Here is a 12222-nt window from a genome sequence, read left to right on the forward strand (position 1 = left end):
CTCAAAATAGACGGATAACTTAACTTTCTAAATTCTTCTCCTGTAGCCATATTCGTGGGACTGACTTTGAACAAAATAATTCGAACTAAAACAGCTTTTCCGCCAACTCGTCACGTCCTTTCGAATTGAATTTGCGGGAACTTGAACGTGCTAAAATAAGATTTTTGGTAATCAACCAATCCTATACGCGCGTTTTGGATTTTTGATTGACAGTCTGAACCGTTCAGCCTGGTCTTATAGGATCGCTCCGTGTTTAAAGGATATCTTTTCAAGCTTCTAGAATCCGTGGGCGAAACTCAAAAAGTGTGACATGAGCAAAGTACAAAGTACAACGCGCGTTCTCATACTCTGCACCTGCACTTTCGAACTCTCTAAAAAACTGCCTACTCTTTGTCATCTTTTAAATTTTCGCTCGACATTTATATTTCTGAAGGTTTTAAACAATGACTTAAATAATGCTTTATATTTCCTATTGCGTTTCGTTACGCTGTATGCGCATTCAGAAATTTTAAATGTGCAAATAAGTTAAAAACGTTATTACGTTATTATTGTTATTATTATTATTATTATTATTATTATTATTATTATTATTATTATTATTATTGTGGTTGTTGTTGTTGTTGTTGTTGTGGTTGTTGTTGAAAAGTTGTTGAAAAACACTTTCCTATTGTACTGTTGATTATCATTAACCTTTTCAATCTTCTACTGTAAGTGTTGGAGGCTGAGAATGATGTCCTTAACGGTGACCATTCGAGCAAAAACTATTGAACAACACTTGCTTTGTTGCCCTTTAAAGTTTCCTAAAGTTTCCCAAAAACATCATTTGTCTTTAGATTTGGTTTACCGAGTCTCGGTTAGCAGTCAGTTTTGAAGATTGGAAAGTTCACTTAGTTGGCTTTGTGCTCGGCTCCTATTTTGCAAAAATCGTCCGTGAACAGTTAAGTTTGATAGCGAAATCGATCTCTCAGAAGTTCCTCTTAATTTGCCCCGGCAAATTCTCCAGCAGTCAATTAAGGCCTGGCGGTACTTGGGAACTTTCCAAGCATAGACGAATGGATTGATCGCTGAATTTATGTACAAAAATCTCGACAACGCGACATCAATCTCGTGAAAAGTCAACGATTCTTGACACGGTTTGCAGAAGTATAGCAGATGAAGAGTAATGTATTGAGGAATATATGTGAGGTAGAATAAACCAAGAATTATAATAATTGCAATGGCCATGTTCCGCTCACGTTCCAGTGCGCTGGTCGCCATCGAGTCGTAGCCTTCAAGTTCAAGCTCGCGTGTCCTTCTTGCGAGAGCGCGAAACACTTTCACGTAGATAACTGTCAACAAGATAGCGGGAAGCGTAGCATGAGTGTGTAGATAAATCATCGTATATGTCTCCTCGGATACGTTCGTGACGGGAAGAATGCACGTTCCTAAAGCTATAACCCATAATACAGCAATATAAATCTTGATTCTTCTTTTCGTTATTATAGTTTTATATTCCAAGGGCCTGCCGATAGCCACGTAACAAGTCACTGACATGGCAATCATTGAATTACTGCTAACGAACAAAGTTGTAGTGAGAACAGTGTACATAACTGCCTTAAATGCCCCAAGGTAAGGCATTTGTACCTGGTTGTAGCGATACACATCTCTCACGGCCACAAGAGAAACGTTGAACGATCCCAGCAGTAAATCTGACGCGCTTAAATTGGCAATCAAGAAAGATGGCGGAGAACGAAGCGATCTTCGAGGATCCTTGTAAGTTGTGAAGAGCAGAATTGAGTTTGCTGTGATAATTACGATGGCGAAAAAGAATCCAAAGATAGCTAAACACATCCAGTAGGCTCTGCTGTCGATAATTGACAAATAAAAGTCGAAGTTTGGATCAGACGCATTTGTCGGGGTCATTGTTTTCTACTTCAGCCTGAACTGTGACGGTGGACTCTGTAACTCAATCTTCATTACATCACTGATACTCAAGTTAGCATAACACTCCGGTTTGAGTTAAATATCAGGGTGGTCGAGTTGTCGTCGACTCATATTGCACACGCGCTTGGTGTATTAAAATATTTTAAAACAAAACCAAAAATAGGAGTTACGCATGAGTTCCGCTGAAGGTTCAACTTGACAGTCATGAAGTGTGCTCTAAAATTTGCATTTTTCTACGCTTTTTTAACATGCCTATGTGCAGGTGAACTAACAGTTTTCAGTAATTTTCTAGAATCAGAATATAGGGTCATTCGTGCCTAACAACTTCATGTTGTTGTTTTTTAAACTAACCATGAGAGGCTTTAGGTTTTATCAGTCTTTCCCAAGAGGACGGCCAGTCGTGTTATTTTGTTCGGTTTTTATCTTTCTTCTTTGCTACGGAGTCAATAATAATAATAATAATAATAATAATAATAATAATAATAATAATAATAATAATAATAATAATAACAATAATAATAATAATAATAATAATAATAATAATAACATTTCTAATGCACAAATTTCATGAAATATTCAAATGCGCATGAAACAATCAAAAACAATCTTACATTTCAATCAACTTGACCAAAGGTTAAATACTTTTTTTAAATCCTCAGCCACTGTCAGCGATATCACATTTTAATCCTCTTTTCTCATTATCCTCTGACATTTTCGTGTTCCTTTTTGATGTTGCCTGTTTCGATCCACAATCGAGAGACATCTCACCAGACCATCTGGTCACTGAATTTTGATATCCATGGCCTGTTTCTGCCACGATTTATGTTGCGTGATCGTTCTCTCGCCTGCAAACAGTGTGGTACCTCTTTCACTTGGAAACGTGTCAAAATGTCTTTGGCTACTCGCCCACATAAGGATATGAAGTGCCCCCTCAAAGGGCTGTGTAGAGTTTTGTGACTCTTTTCTCAGCCAGAAATAAAAAATGTTTCCCTACCGGCCTGAGAAATGTTGTACAAAAATTTTCCGTTTTGGCCCATGAAAATTAAAACGAAAAAGATCTTGGAGTTAGGGCAGAGCTTACGCAAAAAATATTACTACTATATTTTGATAGGATTTTAACTTGCTCCATTAGCATTCTGGGGAGAATCTCTTCGATGAGTTTCCGTGAATTGTTTTTGTTGCAATCATTGGTTTTAAATCCAAGTACAGTCGCTTTGTCTACTGTTGTGCTTGCTTTCCTCAGTGTGAGTGTTTCCTAAATATGTAAGGCTTCTCTCTGTTTGTTCTGTTCTTCGGCTCCCATCTAAACTTAATACTTGCCGCCGTCGTTTTAGTAGGATCTTCCAGCAATCCGTAAAAGCTCGGCGATACCTTGGTATCCTCCACGCATAGATAAATGGATTTATTGCGGAATTTATGAACAGAAACCGAGAAAAAACCACATCAATTTTGTGGAAAGTTATCGATTGCTGGCAAACTGTGCAGAAGTAAAGCAAATGAAGAGTAATATATTGGGGCAGGAATGTGATAAAAAACATCGACAGGATTATGATAATCGTAACAGACATCACTCGCTCTCGTTCAAGCACGTAGGCGCTGTTTATAGCAGAGACAATTCCATTTAGGTGAAGCTCGCGCGTACGTCTCGCAATAGCTCGAAACACTTTTACGTAGATAACTGTCAATATAATAGCGGGCAGTGAAGCATGCGTGTGAAGATAAATCATTGTATATGTCTTCTCAGACATGCCCGTGATAGGAAGAACGCACGTTGAGATCGATATTAGCCATAATACGGCAATATATATTTTTGTTCTTCTTTTGCTTATTATGTTCTTATAATCCACTGGCTTATTAATGGCCACATAACAAGCGCCTGATAATGCAATTATTGAATTGCTGCTGACGAACATAGTTGTAATGAGAACAGTGTAGATAAGTGCCTTAAATCCCACCACAAAAGGCATATGTACCTGTTTGTAACGATAAACATCCCTAACAGCCACAAGAAATACATTGAACATTCCCAGGAGCAAATCCGACACACCTAAATTGGCAATCAAGAAAGATGGCGGAGTGCGGAGCGACTTTCGAGGATCCTTGTAAGTTGTGAAGACCAGAAATGAGTTTGCAATGACAATAACTGTAGCTAAGATGAAGCCAGTCACGGCCAAACCTAACCAGAAGGTTGGATCATCGATTAATGACAGATAAAAATCCTCATTTGGATCTGAATAGTTGTGAGCGGCCATTGTTGTTGAGAAGACAGTTCAGGTTTTCCAGTATAACAAACCAGCTGTTCAGTTCCTCTTACAGGCAGGCTCTAACACGACGTTGTCTCGGTGTTGTCTTGGCAGTTCGATTACTTGTTTTAATGTACTGAGGAAAATAATTTTCCTTAGTGTATAATCTTTTCAGATGGACGTGTAAGTTGGAGGTTTTGACAGATACTCCCTGAGCGAAAAGCGACAAATTGAAACTGATTTGCTTCGTCAATTACAGAAAATTAATTCAAAGTTAAAAACATGTCAACTTCCTGTTGTTTTGACTGTTTTGTATTTCTTTTGTTAGACTTCAAATGAAAAAGAAAACATCCTGATAGGAAACTTATTTACATGCAAATCAGTTATGCAAAACGAAGGGAGGACAACTAAAACCCACCAGGCAATTTTCCCAGAAGCATTAGGCGGAATGCATTTATTTATTTATCCATTGCAATTTTTAAAATGACTTTCACTCGATTAATTAATCAACAAGGAAACTATAGAAAAATAGCCATTAGGACGATTTGTAAAAGAGTTCTAAAGACCCCATATAAAAACAAATCACCTTATAAAAAATGATAATTATACAATTTATAAGGAATACTACGACTTACTAACTTAAAATAAATTTAAATATAATAAATAAATTATATTTACATTTTCATTAAAAAATTTAAAACTTTACATTTAAAAATGTCCACACTAGATGCATAGCGAGTTTCACAAGGCAAGGTTTTCCAGCTACAATAGAGGGTTTTTAAGGTGGTTGTATTGGATCTCTGTGCTTCCTATCTCGTTTTAAAGGCATTGTAAAGATATCAGGTTTGAATCAGCGAGCACAAGTTTATCTATTCAGACTCTTTAGAACTCGTGTTAATGAAGCCAGTGAAGCGGCACATGAGAAAACTCTGCCGGGTCAATATCTTGTTCTCTGATATTGCTAGCTCAGAAACTTGTCAATAAATTAGTATGGGATTTTCCCAGGCTATAAGGCATTGACATGTTAATAAAGTTTCTTCTTCTCATGTTTTTACCTTCATGTACTTAGATCTCTCATGTTCAGAAGAAAATACAAGATTAAACCTGGATACGAGATTTATTTCTTGCCTGAACATCCCTAAACATATACGAAATTCAAATGATTTAGATAGTCTAGCCCCTTAGCAAGCAAGGCTTCATGCCTAAATACAGTTGCCTATTCAGTGGATCTCAATGGGGTTAATCGTTAGTTGTAAAATGACAAAAAATTTTAGTCATTAGTAGTAAAAAATTGAAAATTTTAACTGTTAGTCGTAAAAAAAGTTAATTGTGAAAAAATTCCTATCCACAATTTGCATTTTAGAGATTGTCAAGACCGCTTGTTAGGACTTTTTGTGTCTTTTCTAGTGGCTGGTGTACCCTATTTCAACCTTTTTTCATCCGGGAAAGGTCGTTAGAGACCTACAGACCTTAACTGTGTTTTTCAACAATGGAAAAAAATGTCAGTAAAACAATTGACTTTTTTTCAGATGTCTGTTAATCGTAACTGAGAGAAATTAACCGTTAGTCGCAGAAAAGCCAAATTATTAACCTTCAACCGTAAATGCCTCCACCCCTTGAGACCCTCTATTCACTGATTCTGTTCCATTCCATTCTATTTTTCTTGTCTATTTTATTCTATCCCATCCTATTCTATTCTGTTCTATTCTATTCAACAAGGAAGAGATTTTATTACAAGAAAATGACGAAAAGGATTACATGCACACTAACCTGCAAGTAGCTGTTATTATTCGCGGCGAGCTAGTTAAGGACAGTCCCGTCTAATACAGAAGTATTTTGTGCAGTTGATAGCCATGTGGGAGAAGGAGAGCTTAGTACTACGGGGCCACGGGAATCCAGAGAGAAAATTGGGGAGGGATGGGGGGGGGTGGGGTGGGGGCGGTGCATTATTTAGAGACAATTAAGCAACACAGGAGCAACAATAATTCCAAAAAGCTGTAGAATACCAAGCAATGTATTGCGTTTGTTTGTGTCATTGCTTTTCTTGTTGTGTTGTGTTTTGTTTTTTGTTTTGTTTTGTTTTTTTTTTGCTGTTATTGTTTTTTTTTTTCAAATTGAACTTTAATAATCTCTGAAAAATGCATGGTTACCCCCAAGATTCATTTTGGACACCAATAACCCTTGCTAAAGCTAAAATTTGTTGGACGGTTTTCTTCCATTCTGAAGAACGGTTATATACCCCAAACGTCTGTGTTTTTCAAACATTTCTGACACTTCTCGATATATTTTTTTTATCCTGCCACTTGCACAGAACCTATACACAGTAACAAAGGGACGCACCATTTTGTTTCACGCAAAAAGTCGAAAACCTAAAACAGAAAAGAAAAAAATAAGTTAAGTGTTCACTCAGTAAGCCTATTTTTTTAATAAAGGAGGGAAAGAGAGATATTATAGCAATAACCTTTTAGCATGTTTTCTTATTGGCACATGCATGAAGTTGCTCATATTGTGCATGGTCAATGGGTATTGGCCGCTGGTCAAATGCACTACAACTCGGCGGCGATGCTAATGTTTAGAACAATCAAAGGCTTTTCCGGAATACTTGCAAAATTTCTTTTACGATCGATATCTGTAACAGCCAATTTAACTTAAGGAATGCGGAGACGAAATTGAACTTACCAACCGCGTACGAACTACCTAAAACAGAAGTTTTAATAGCGGGGCATTTTATGGAACAGCTTGTCCGAAAACCTGCACACAATAAACTCAGTCGGGTGCCTTTAAAGGGAAATCGAGCGATTTTATAGCAATAGTCAAGCAGCCTCCCACACGGAGGCTTTGCAAAACAGTATTAATATTATTTTGACTTTGTATGAATTATTATATTATAGTTATTGCATATTTACTGAAATTTTTACCGTGTTGAACTAAATGAATAAAGTAAAGTAAATATCAACAGCATATTGCTCAACTGTAATCAACTTTTAGTCAACCTAAAGCAGATAGAAAAGTGTTTTGTTGGCGCCCATCAACCAAATCAAAATTAGCTGATATCGAAACGTTTGCCCCCACAAAACATTGTCTTGGTAGTTTTAAACTATATATTTTTCTTTATATAGACTTACGACTACAACTGAAACAAACTTGAAAATTTAACCTTTTTAAGTTTGATTCTACAGCACGGGAAATGCGTTGTTCACTCTTTAAAACCAGTCTACCAATATTTTGTCATTACCAGCAGTTTATTACCCCCCTCAAAGATCGTTTCGCTTTTGTAGTTTAATGGCCCATTTCTAATGATGCCAGTTCTTGTATATTGGGATTACTGAGAGTGAAATATCTGAAATTCATACATTTGTTAACCCTAGACAGCTGTTAGAATATCCAAGACGCTGCGTGATAGAGTACAGTGATGGCGTCGGCCTTCAAAATCTGGGGCTTCTGGGATCAAGTTGGCTCTCTGACCACTAACTCAAATTGCCTCACGGTAGATCCGAGCTTGAATCCTCGACCAGTCTTGTAAAATATAATAGCCAACTTGTCCGCCTCCTACCAGTTGGGACTCTTAATTTATTATGTTGCAATATTTGCAGTGTATTTGTTTCTGACGTTAATTATTTCATTCAGCCCTTTAAACTCCCTCACGCGAACAGAATAATTTAGAGTGATTATTTATTTGTATATTTACCCGGGTTATTCACCGTAAAGAGCGCAAGCTACTTGTAGCAGTGGCCATGCAAAATTCTACGGATGAAATATCTGATTTCTACCTACGAATTATAGATGACCCCGTCTTCTGGCTCACTTTGGCAATATTTGGTTCTTTCCTGTCAGCCATCATTGTGACAGCAAACTTTATTCTGCTCGCTACAATCTACAGCGACCCGCAAAAGTCGTTCCGGACTCCACCTTGCTTGCTGATTGCAAATTTGAGCTTGGCCGATTTCATTGTTGGGTTGTGCGTGGTTTCGCTGGTAGCATTTAGAGATGTCTATCGTTCTTTACTACAACAAGTTCCTCTTCCGCGCTGGGTGGGAATGTTTGCGTCTTATGTCCTCGGCACAACTCTTTTTGTAAGCAGTGCGACCATGGTGGCCTTATCTACAACATGCTTCGTTGCAATTAACAATCCTATTGAATTCAAAACAATGATTACAAAGAAGAAGATGTACATGTTTGTTGGTGTAATTTGGGTGATATCGCTTTTGCTGTGCTTTTTGCCTGCAACTGATATCCCAGAAAAGACATACATACTTGTTTATGTTCACACACACTTCTCGCTGCCTGCTCTCCTACTAACGGCAATATACGCGCAAGGTTTCCGAGTATTAGCACGACTAACGCGTGAACTCAACTCAAACGGGCAAGCGTCTCAGCAAAACAACCGACGCGCGTTACTTCGGGAGCGAAACATGGCGGTCACTATTCTGATAATTCTGTCGATGTTTTTCCTCACATACTTGCCGCAGTTTATTATGATTCACTTGGCGTACTTTTGCGACGCATGCCAGATCAGCGATGAGTCGATAACGTTTCATAAAATTGATGTGGTATCTTCACGGTTTGTTTTCTTGAACTCGGCAGTTAATCCTTTCATATATGCATGGCGAATGCCAAAATACCGTCGGGCGTTGAAAGGTTGCTGGAAACTTGCTAAGAACAAACTCTGCCTGTGTAGTGGCTCTCGAGTGGAAGGACCTCTCTTTATAAGAAGAATTCGAACAAGGGTCACAACTTCTGTAAGCTAGTTAACACAACATGGAGAAAGTGTACAATGTTCAATCGCCATTTAATGGCGAAGATTAAAGAAAGTTGTGGCTTTTTAAATTAATGTTAAAAGAGCTAAATGGAGTGGCTTGTTCGTGGGAGAGAGCCAAAACATTAAAGAGGAAACTCTTGAGAGCTAAAAAGATGCCGACTACTGATTGGCGCCCTATGCGCATGCTCTTTCGGAAATGTTAAGGTCACTTGAATTAGATACTGAAGATACAATAATATTATATAATTAGCGCTTTTAAGCTACACTATTGATTGATATCAAATTTCTCCTAACAGTGTTAGTATTTAAACAAGTATACAGGTTATAAGAATAAAGGATGAGATCACTAAACTTAAATGGTTTTAATATTAACACAGATTCTCCACACTAGGACCAAAATAAATCCAAGGTGAATTATGAGGGCAATATGCATGTCGGTATTGCCGGCTTATTCCTGGTTATGAGCCCCATTCTTATTGGTTCCCTGTAGTCTGCAAGTTGTCTAAGCAAATGGCCGATGAAAGTAATTTTGCTCGGCTGCTGTGGGCCAAAATGCGTCGCAATATACTAACAACTAAAGCATCGATATTAATGTTCCCCAATCAGTTCAGTCAAGACGTTTCACGTTTCAATACGATAAAAGCGTTATTTTTTTTACTTCAAGATGGGATTGCGTTTTCCTATTCTAAAAGTCGAAAGTATTTGGCGATAACGCGGTGCTGGAAAACACTAAAAAGACAAACAACCAATTCGCGCCTTTCAGGAAAAAAATACACAATAACTATTTTTTTTTTTGGCGGGGGGGGGGGGGGGGGCTTTCAAAATATGTATCGATATTTTTCCTTGGACATCATGCGTTACTCAAAGCAGTTTGTGAAAAAAATTGCCGTGTATATCCTTCCATCAAATAATGGCTATTCATTATGAATGCGGGAGTTCTGCCTGAACGACGTTCTTGACAAGCTTCAGGGGATCTCAATTACAAGCGTGAGAAAGACGAATATCGTAGCGGGAAGAGGTTGGGATCTCGGTGTCTCGTCATTAAGCCAAACAATATTTCTCTCAATTTAGTTCATGTTTGGGTAAAATGTGAATTCTGGTTTGTGTCTTAATAGGGAAGGAAAAATAGTCATGGGTTTACCTTTGCCAACTTGACAAGTCAAGAGAGCCTGTGTAGTGAATGGACACGCTCTGGCTTTTAAAAGCCAATATAACAGGTTAAAATTAACGAGAAAAAAATAGTTCAAAACAAAGCAACAAAAAAATTGGACTTTCCAGAATTATTGTTGAAACTATTTTTTATAAACTCGGGTGAATATTTGTTTTGATCAAAATAAATGCCTTGGTAATTCCAGTTCACATTGTTCAAGTTCTCACTGAAACATCCAGCCACAAAATTACATGGCGTTGGTTTTTCTGTTTTAAATTAATAGCGCGGATACACTCGATGCACATGGGTACCTTAGATTACTTAAACTCCATGAAATATCACATGAAACGCTTATTACCTCATGGCACCGGCATTTGCGGGTGCTAAGTTGATATCTGACCAATCAGAGCAAGATATTTATCAAACCGTAACGGCTTGTTTTGGTTACCTCATGTCCCGGGAACTAATTCTACATTCCTTTTCGACGAAGTAATGATTTCGGAGTCCTGCTCAAGGGCTAAATAATTTTACACGCAGCTACATATCAGTCACTCCACACCACGAAGAAAAATATCTGTCTTGCACTTTTGAAGACAGGATGGATTTTTGTGTCTTGAGAGATGCCCAGGTCACATTTAAATATTCCTCCAAGAGGGCATAGTCTGCGAATACGTACGATCGTAGTCATCGCTGCGGCCGGCCTCCAAGGGCGTTCGCGAAAGCGATGAAGGTCGGCTGTGTCTTTAGGTTAAAGAAAGCATTTCTTCAGGAAATGACAGTTTTTAATTGAAGCTTGTTCGCTAAACTCCGAATCTTTTGCATGAAACAGAAATTCGCAATGCTTGGCTTCAGGATTTGAACAACACGCAAGAGGTGAGTTACTGTTTGTTGCCGCTGTATTGTTTACAGCTGGCTCAAAAACGAGTATAAATACGTTCATCGTAGTCTTTTGAACTTGTGAAACTCCCGTAGTGTCCAACATGATCCCGCAACGATCTAGTTCTCAATAATGGCTAAGAGACGATAATCGTGCACACTACTCCAGTACAACAAAAGACAAGTATAATTATTTTGTTTTTCTTTTTACATGAGTACCTTTAAATAATAATAATAATAATAATAATAATAATAATAATAATAATAATAATAATAATAATAATAATAAAGCCTTTATTTCCTCACAAGAAGAAATTGAAATTAACATTTTTATGGATTTAGTTGGTAAAGTCTAGCGACATCACATAGACTATTATCCTTTTAAAATTATTCATGTGACTGCGTTCGCACTTTGTGGGTTAGTCAGCGGCCATCTTGATTTGGGAGTAAAAAAACTATGCTGCCCCAGGGAACTGGACTTAGATGTATTAGTGACGGGTAGGTGCGAAGAACTTTAAGGAGAGGAGTGGGGTTGAAATTTGAGACTGGATACGTTTGTTTTGATGAACCTTTTTTTGGCGGGGAGGAAGTGCTACGATTTTAGCGGGGATGTTTTTAGGGCTGCATGTGAACACCTTGAGTTACAGTTCTGGACCCGGTTGTTCGAAAGAAACCACAATCAAGAGTTAACCGAGGTTTTCATTTTGTTTGTTAACAATCTAATCAGTGTCTAATGGTAAAGAAAAGGTCCACGTCTAAAAAATCTTAACCGTTCATGTTAACCCGGTACGAGTAGCTTAATCGGGCTTTCAACAACTGGTCCCTGGGTCGTTGGACTTGGGGGGTACAGTTCAGTTTAGCCTAATAGGACTTTTTTGGGGCGTGGTGGGGTCTATCAATTTGGCTTCACACACACCTGCAAGTCACTGATATACCTACAGTAGGCACTCTAGCTTGGCCAAACAGAAGCGAATGGAATTTAAATCATTACATTCAACGTCTGAAGACATTACCCCCCATCATCTGACTTTGGATAAACAAAATAGCTGTTGAATAATTAAGAAAGGAGATTACACCAGTGAAGAAAAGGATAAAAGCTTCAAGCACATGTTCATCATTTGCTAGTTGCTTTTGTCCCGATTCTATACTGGTTATAAACAATATTTTTAATCAGACTCAGGCTGTGAAAACAGTTGCTACATTTTGGTGTGCTGTACCAAGCGACGGTCGATTGCAATAACCATAAACAGTGGGAAAATAACTTGGTACTA

At 37.9% G+C, this 12222-nt stretch overlaps 3 protein-coding genes across 3 annotated transcripts; 1 reads left to right on the top strand and 2 right to left on the bottom strand.

The window, feature by feature from the left end:
• Positions 1 to 675: 675 nt before the first annotated feature.
• On the bottom strand, positions 676 to 2230 carry LOC146464844 (adrenocorticotropic hormone receptor-like). The gene has a single exon (XM_085129334.1). It carries the CDS (start codon positions 1900 to 1902, stop codon positions 862 to 864), a length of 1041 nt encoding a protein of 346 aa, XP_084985460.1. The 5' UTR covers positions 1903 to 2230; the 3' UTR covers positions 676 to 861.
• A 199-nt stretch (positions 2231 to 2429) lies between these two features.
• LOC146464845 (adrenocorticotropic hormone receptor-like) lies at positions 2430 to 5243 on the bottom strand. The gene has a single exon (XM_085129333.1). The coding sequence runs from the start codon at positions 4173 to 4175 to the stop codon at positions 3117 to 3119; it is 1059 nt and encodes a 352-aa protein (XP_084985459.1). The 5' UTR covers positions 4176 to 5243; the 3' UTR covers positions 2430 to 3116.
• Positions 5244 to 7711: 2468 nt separating this feature from the next.
• LOC146464846 (galanin receptor type 1-like) lies at positions 7712 to 9321 on the top strand. The gene has a single exon (XM_085129417.1). The coding sequence runs from the start codon at positions 7901 to 7903 to the stop codon at positions 8912 to 8914; it is 1014 nt and encodes a 337-aa protein (XP_084985543.1). The 5' UTR covers positions 7712 to 7900; the 3' UTR covers positions 8915 to 9321.
• The last annotated feature ends 2901 nt before the right edge of the window (positions 9322 to 12222 follow it).

This window comes from Pavona decussata, unplaced genomic scaffold (assembly GCF_977016875.1).
Source record: "Pavona decussata unplaced genomic scaffold, jaPavDecu1.1 SCAFFOLD_161, whole genome shotgun sequence".
NCBI classification, from domain to species: domain Eukaryota; kingdom Metazoa; phylum Cnidaria; class Anthozoa; order Scleractinia; family Agariciidae; genus Pavona; species Pavona decussata.

Coding starts and splice junctions, on each gene's coding strand:
- LOC146464844 (XM_085129334.1), bottom strand. CDS start 1,902: ATGACCCCGACAAATGCGTCTGATCCAAACTTCGACTTTTATTTGTCA.
- LOC146464845 (XM_085129333.1), bottom strand. CDS start 4,175: ATGGCCGCTCACAACTATTCAGATCCAAATGAGGATTTTTATCTGTCA.
- LOC146464846 (XM_085129417.1), top strand. CDS start 7,901: ATGCAAAATTCTACGGATGAAATATCTGATTTCTACCTACGAATTATA.